This window comes from Macaca mulatta, chromosome 7 (genome assembly GCF_049350105.2).
Source record: "Macaca mulatta isolate MMU2019108-1 chromosome 7, T2T-MMU8v2.0, whole genome shotgun sequence".
NCBI lineage: Eukaryota > Metazoa > Chordata > Mammalia > Primates > Cercopithecidae > Macaca > Macaca mulatta.
In genome coordinates this window covers 168,049,292-168,056,990 of record NC_133412.1, presented here as the reverse complement: position 1 = coordinate 168,056,990, position 7,699 = coordinate 168,049,292, and the positions used below count along the sequence as shown (strand labels likewise).

The following is a 7,699-nucleotide window of genomic DNA, read 5'->3' as shown; positions in this document are numbered from 1 at the left end:
AGGAGACGGAGAGAATTAAGAAAGTTCCTGAAACGAACCGTAAGAAGTTGGGGTCGAAGATGCATTATTTTTTACAGTTATGCGGGATGGGGTGTAAGGTTAGTGGGGCGACAGTTTTCTCCATGACAAAAATATCCTGGGGCGGGAGAAGATACCCACACGCATACTCCAAACTTGGGCACTGTTTTAAATCAGAGAAGCAATTGAATCTACACTCTATGAATCAATTTAGTGATGACCGCAGCGCAAAAGCGCCGTGACAGATGCCGAACGGCAAATAGACCTTATGCATGTGGAATCCGCTGATCTATTCTTTAATATCTTAAAAATGAGGGCTATTACTGGGGCGAGTGACTCCTCAACAAACACATTTTCATAGACTTCTGCATGGTGATTGCTTTGTGTGAAATCGTGTTTGGGTGATAATAGGGAAAATCAGCGTCATGTTTACTGCATTTCCGACCTAAGCGCTCGCCGGCTGCCTCTGGACGCTGGCTGTCCTCCCATGCTGAGCCGTGCGTGCGGGGCCGACAAACAATCGCTTAGCAACACGAGGCGGACAATTTGCGTGCGTCGCATTTGTTATTCCAATTGCGCCAGGCGATGCGGAGCCCTGATGGTTTGTTTAGCACGTTGAGGACACTTGTGGGTTTCCGCCCGTCAAGGCGCAGCGCGAGCACCGAGCCCGGACTGCCTTTCCTGGGGCCTGCCTCCCCGCGGCTGCAGATTGAAGGAGCAACCCGGTGGGGGAGGTCTCGCCGCGCAGGGGTGAGCTCCCCCAGATCTCCGGCAGAGTGTCTGGAGCTGTGTGGCCTTGGGGTTCCTGTGACCCCCTTCCCGGAAAGTCCCCTCCGCGGGAGCACTGGCTTTTCCTTATTTTAGACTCAGCTGATGTAGGAATCCTGTCCTTGTCTGGTGGCAGGGGTGGGGACAGCACACTCCTTTGTCTCAATGAAAAATAAACAAGAAAATGCCCCCAAGTTCATCCCCAACCTCCTTGGCGAACGGATGACAATTACCAAGTCTCATTAAATGTTAGGGTTGTAAAGGGACTCAATGAATGTTGGTGCTGGTTTGATCAACTAAAATCTTGAGGCCTCCAGAGAAGGGGTAATTTGCAAGGTGGCAAGGTTAGGTCTAGAACTCTGACGCTCAGATGCTGTACGGGGCTCCGCTTGTACAGCCGAGGGCTTCAGGAAAGCACAGGCGCAGTATAGGAGTTTGCTAAACCTGGTTATTAGAAAGAACAACATACCAGGTGGAAGGGGAGACGGAGGGGTGTGTGGAGGTGGTTGTCCGACACTTTTAAAAACCTGGAGACACTTCTTTTTCAGATCTGAGGTTGAAATCTTGACTCTATCCTGATTTGGCATCTTTGCAAGAACAGGACAAGGGATCTGTCCCAAGCGTCCGGTGGCACTTGTGCCTCTGCCCGGCTCAGACAAAGGTCTTAAAAGATCCACTCACGCGCACCGCAGCGCACACCCAGCCTCCAACACAAACGCAGGCAGTCACTGCTGAAGTTGCAGCCTCTAGTTGTCTTCCATCAACCACCCCGTAGATTTAAACCTGGGAAAGATTGGTGGGGGAGTATCTGCCCTGGAGCACGGTGATTTAAGTCTCTGAGAACGAAACGACAAAAAAGCCTTCATCCTAGTCAGTGGGAGATGGAAGGTGCCTCACTTCTTATCCTAGACCTGACCTTCTAAGCGGAGGGTCACACTCCCTCCTTGTTTTTATTGTTAAAAAAGAAAAAAGAAAAAATCTAATTGCTTCTCCAAATTGAGACCCATCTCCGTCATGTCCTAATCCCCACTTACAACCACCTCTAGTTTGCGCAACACTGGAAGGCGCAACTCTCAGGCCACAAGCCGGTGGGTGTGAGGACACAGAGGTCCACGCTGGGAGGCCTAGGAGGAGAAGCGCCGCCGCCTGGCTCCACTGGGCCGCTTCTGCGCGGCGCCAGAGTAGTTTCCTCGGACAGGACTAAACCTCCGTGCAATGGCTCTTTGAAACCCGCCCTTTCCCCTTTGCCCCTGCGCCGGGGAGTGGGCAGCCCACTTACTTAGCCTTACCGCGGCGACTTCAGACAACTTTGAGGGGTCCCTTGGTTAATTAGACAGAGACAAATCGCGAAAAATAGGTGTGAGTTAAAGGTGGCCTTCCTTCAGGAAACGCGAGGTCTCCATCTCCGGCTCTCGGCCGTATCGCCTTGGTCGGGTACTGCCCCTTCCCCTGGAGTGGCCTGAGTTGCAAGCCGGGAGGCTTGCACCCGGTCCACAGGATCTGGGGGACTGCTTTTGTTCCGCGCGTACCGTCGCCTACCTTCTCGAAGGGCGCTCGGCCGCCTGCTTGCAGTGAGTAGTGGGCAGGCTGCGCCTCCCGTGGCTCGGGCAGGCTGGCCGTGCCATGCAGAGAATCCCGCAAATCACCGCGGCCGCCTGCCGCTATGAGAGCCGGCCATCGTCCAGGTCACTGGGGCCCAGGGAGTCCACCCAGGGCCTGCCAGGCGGAAGGGCAGGCCGCGGGTAGGGGGCCCGTCCCTATCCGGGAACCAGCAGGTCGTAAGGAAAAATGCGACCCAATTATTAGGGAAGAAGATAGGGAAGTCCCAAAGACCCCATCTGGATTGAAAACCAATAATAATAATAATAGTTTGGGAGAGAAGACACCACATTCCCAAAAATAATTTTTTAAAAGCACAAAAACTACCGACACCCACGGTGGGAGCAGCTGGAAGCACCGCTTCAGACTGCAACTCTTGGTGGCGAATTTTAAAGAGCGGCTGAATTTGGTCTTCGCTGTGTAGGACCTAGGGACTGCCACGGTAGTTTTCAGAACAAGAGTGGCTGAAAAAAAAAAAAATTCTTTCTAAGAAGCATGATGCACCCCTCCTTTAGTCGTTTTTTGCCTTTACAAAATTTGTTTTTTCCAAAACCAAAAGGTTTTTGGGGCTGTTAACAAGTTCCATTCGGGAGAGAAACTCAAGATTTAAAAAAGAGGTGAAATTAGGCGGTGAGTACATGGGGGCGCGGAGGAGTGGTGGAATTTTCAATCCTGCTTGAGAGGGGATGCAGCCCCTCACATTTTCTAAAACCACCAATTCCGAAAGAGGAAAAAAAGTAGCCCCAAAGAAAAATCGTCCACAATGAGTTTGAGCTACAGGCAGAGGAAATCGCACCCAATAATAGGACCCAATCTGAGAAAAAAGGGTGGGGGTGGAGAGGTCGGGCGGAGGGAGTTGTTAATTGCGGCGGCACAATGGTATTAATGAGATTAACCAAGGCAATTAGGCCGCCCGCCCAGCTCGGCCGGCCCCTCTGCCCGGCTGCCGAATGGAAAAGATTAGGTTAATTTCATTAATTCGCAATCCACAATCTCTTTTCAGGCCTTGTAACCCCCTCCCCTTGGCACCACTCCCCCTCCCCCTAGCCCCCTTCCCCCACCCAAAGGAAAAGAAAGGGCCAAATCTGGTTCTGTTTGTCATCTGCATATTACCAGGAACTAAATCCAGGATGACGTCGACTCAGTATAAAACCAACAAGAGGTTCAGCTGGTCGGAGCTCCGTCCTACCCGCGGGTTGAGTTCAGCGAACGCTGCGGCTAGGGGAGGGCGGGAGGAGGGAGAGCGGACGCAGGGGGCGGGGAGGGGCGCAGGGCTGCGCGCTCGCAGGCGCTCTCTTTCGGTTTGGTCGGCGGCTAGAAGAGAGTGGACCCCCCCCACTTTAAGGCTCTGTCCTCGGCACGTTCCCGCCGCCCCCCGGTCCCGGCGCGGGGCTCGGGGATGCCCGCCAGCATGTTCAGCATCGACAACATCCTGGCCGCCCGGCCGCGCTGCAAGGACTCGGTGCTGCCGGTGGCGCCCAGCGCTGCGGCTCCCGTCGTCTTCCCGGCCCTGCACGGGGACTCGCTCTACGGCGCCAGCGGCGGCGCCTCCTCGGACTATGGCGCCTTCTACCCGCGCCCCGTGGCCCCCGGCGGCGCAGGCCTCCCGGCCGCGGTCAGCGGCTCCCGCCTCGGCTACAACAACTACTTCTACGGGCAGCTGCACGTGCAGGCGGCGCCCGTGGGCCCGGCCTGCTGCGGGGCCGTGCCGCCGCTGGGCGCCCAGCAGTGCTCCTGCGTCCCGACGCCCCCAGGTAGGGTCGCGTTCGCTCCGGCCTTTGCCGCCCACCGCGGTCCTTAGCCCATGGGGCCAGTTGGTTAATTCACCTTCTTCAAACTTTGCTCCTCCTGCAAGTCCCCCCTCCGCTTTTGCCGATCGGGCGCAGGAGTTTGCAAACTTCTTGCTGCAAACTTTTGGCCAGAGTTCGCGAAAACTGGAATTCAGTGCCTGCCCGGGGAGACTGGGTTTTTTTTTTTAATTCTCTGACTTTGGGGGGTGTGCGGATGGACGCTCTAACACGCTCCTTTTCCCTGCACCCCTGATTCCCGTGCACCCCCAGTTCTCAGCACCCCCTTGCAGACGACTTCTAAGTGGAAGAGGGTCGGGGGCTGGCGGGCGTGCATGCGTGCGGTGGCGAGGGCGGGCGGCTGACCGTGCGCCCCACTCTGTCGCAGGCTACGAGGGCCCCGGCTCGGTGCTGGTGTCCCCTGTACCGCACCAGATGCTGCCCTACATGAACGTGGGCACGCTGTCGCGCACCGAGCTGCAGCTTCTCAACCAGCTGCACTGCCGGCGGAAGCGGCGACACCGCACCATCTTCACTGACGAGCAGCTCGAAGCGCTCGAGAACCTCTTCCAGGAGACCAAGTACCCGGACGTGGGCACGCGCGAGCAGCTGGCCCGGAAAGTGCACCTCCGCGAGGAGAAAGTGGAGGTAGGCGCCGGGGCCTGCCGCGGGCGCCTAGCGGTCTCTCCCCGCGAGGTGGGGCCCCAGCCGGGTTTGCCCAGCCCTGCTTGGCTCTACCCGCAATTTAAAAACATCCCGATGGCGGCCCGCAGGCTGCTGGAGGGCGCTTTAGGCCCAGGAAGTTGAATGAAAACGCGGAAGCGGGAGCGAGCGGCTCCCCTCCTTTTGTTGGCCTGCGCGAGGTGTCCCGCCGCCACACCGAGCTACCCGGGTGCCCCGGGACTGGGGGAAGCGCGCCTTTGATCTGAAATGTTTTGTCCTCCGTTGCGCAACAGGTCTGGTTTAAGAACCGCCGCGCCAAATGGAGGCGGCAGAAGCGGTCCTCATCGGAGGAGTCGGAGAACGCGGAGAAGTGGAACAAGACGTCGTCGTCGTCGTCGAAGGCATCACCGGAGAAGAGGGAAGAGGAAGGTAAAAGCGATTTGGACTCGGACAGCTGACGGCCGCGGGACACTTGCTCGTATTACTTACCTAACTCGAAGGACTTGCACAGACAGACGATGCTACTTTCTTGCACACGCGCTGCCTTGCGGGAGGGGGTCGAGAAAGAGGAACGAAGAGCTGTAAATAGTGTACAGAGCCGGGAGGGTCGGCGCCTCGGGTCAGGGCGCGCCGGGACCCACAGCCCAGCAGCCCGACGCCGCCCGCGACTAGCCCCCACCGTAGTATTTATAGTTAAATTAAGGGTGACAGTACAATAAAGTGATGGCGATGTAGACGGGCCACATTCTGTATTTCATACCCCACCCCCCACCCACCACCATCAATCTGGAGCCAAGAAAAGAAATCTGTAGTCCGTAACCTCCGGAGAAAAAAATTGAGCAGCTCTGATCTACCAAAACAAACAAACAAACAAGAAATGAAACTCTGGGTAACAGTCACAGCATGGGTGTCCTGAAATGAAACCTTATGTCTAGGAAGGGTTGGAGAGTAGGGTTGCAGGGCCAGAGTGGGGAGGAGGTACATTGCAGTTGAGAGGGGCAGCCTGGGTCCCTCACTTCCCTCTTCCACGGGCAGAAGGAGCACTCCTTCCCTCGCTGATGAGGGAGAGGTGAGAGCTAGGGGAGTCCTGGAGCTCACACAGAGCCCACCGCTCCAAGCTGCTCAGCCCTGCTCCTGAGAAACCTAAGGCGGCAGGCCCACGGGGGAATTAGGCAGCGGGCATGCCAGCTCCCCCAGCACTTTCCTGGATCTTCCACAGATGCTCCAGCTGCCCAGCTCCACATGCGAGTTGCCCCTTCCCCCAGGGCAAGCGTTTCTGCTCTGACATTTCTGAGCTGTGCGCCCTAGAGCTGGCCGGGACCAGGCGCTGCTCCTGCTGCGCTGCGCTTCTCCCTGGGCATCTGGAGTGACCAGGGCCGCACGTGATGCACTCAAGGCCAGCCTTGTCTAAGAGGGCACCGCTGGTGGGGTCACTTCCAGGTGGCGGTACCGACACCTCCTGCTTCTTCCCCAGACTGTCTTCCCTCTGCACCAACTGGGTGGAGAAGGGAGCTCCCGGGAACGCGCCCAGTGCGCTGGTGGGCAGTTTATGAAGGATTGGAGAAGCCCCCGCCCCCAGTGCGGATAAGCGCCTGGGCCAGGGATGAAGACAAGAGCCTGCCGTCTGTATGGTTCCCCAGGCCGTCCTGGGGATGGAAGTGGAGACTAAGGGCCAGCAGGAATGGCTTTCAACTGTCTTCGGTTTACCATTTTATAGACTTAAAGCTAAGGCTTAGAGAGCTTTCCAGCTTGGCTTCCGGCAACAGCCGGCTGCAGGGACTTGTTCTTTCTCTTGGGCTACCTCGGGTATTTGGTGCAAGATCCCTCCAGAGAAAGGTTGTGCATCCTGGCTTTGGGACACAGCACGTGAAAAGTAACAGTGTTTTAGAAGAAGCAGTATGTTTTTTTCACAGCTTGCAGATTTGCAAGGTAAAAATGACTCCTGTAGCGGGTAGCAGGCAAAATGATACCTATGAAATATGAGTGACTACCCCATTACTGCCTTTTTAATAAGGGGTATCCCTAGACAAAAGAAAGAGGCAGTGTTTTGGAGGCCGGGTCTGCCTCAGGAGGCAAGATTGCCTTGGTTCTTATCCAGACTTCATTTTGTGACCTTGGGCAAGTTACGTAACCCCTCTGACCCCGCACCTTCCGTAACCAAAATAGGCATGGTCATAGTGTCTGTTTCCCAGGGTGGCTGTGGACGTTAAAGACCCCCAACTTACAGAGAATGGCACCTGGCATAAGGGAATCCTTCAACACAATTTTTAAAAAAATATTATGATTGATACTGTGTCAGACCCAATACTTCAATATTTATATACATTATTTTATTTTACCTTTCAAGAACTCTTAAGAGTTGGGGAATGTTTTCACCATTTTACAGATGAGGAAATTAAGGTTCTGAAAGGTTAAATACTTTAACAACCTATAGCTTGTAAGAAATAAAGAGGAGACATCATCTTTGCCCAAGTGAGTCTTGTACCGTGATTGGAAATGTTTTCATTAACTGTTCTTATGAGGAAATATTCAAAGAAGCCTTTATGTTAATTTCAAATGAATCTTGCAATGGCTATTAATGTACCTCCCACTTAGAATTCCAGGGTGGGAGGACCTTGCCTGGCTTGCACCCCCTGCTTCCCAATAGTCGATGTTCTTGGATGGTGTCCTCTGCAATGAGCCTGCAGGGACATCTGGAACATTCTAATGTAAGGCAGAGTGGGCAGTGTCATTCCACCCAGATAATTTATTTTTATTTTTATTTTTATTGAGACGGAGCCTTGATCTGTTGCCCAGGCTGGAGTACAGTGGTGCAATCTCGGCTCACTGCAACCTCCTCCTCCCAGGTTCAAGTATTCTCCTGT

At 55.0% G+C, this 7,699-nt stretch overlaps 1 protein-coding gene across 1 annotated transcript; it reads left to right on the top strand.

Annotated features, from left to right (window-relative positions):
* The first annotated feature begins 3,631 nt into the window (after positions 1 to 3,631).
* GSC (goosecoid homeobox) lies at positions 3,632 to 7,296 on the top strand. Its single transcript, XM_001100695.5, has 3 exons — positions 3,632 to 4,139; positions 4,561 to 4,820; positions 5,129 to 7,296. Exons 1-3 carry the CDS (start codon positions 3,785 to 3,787, stop codon positions 5,291 to 5,293), a joined length of 780 nt encoding a protein of 259 aa, XP_001100695.1. The 5' UTR covers positions 3,632 to 3,784; the 3' UTR covers positions 5,294 to 7,296.
* Positions 7,297 to 7,699: the final 403 nt, after the last annotated feature.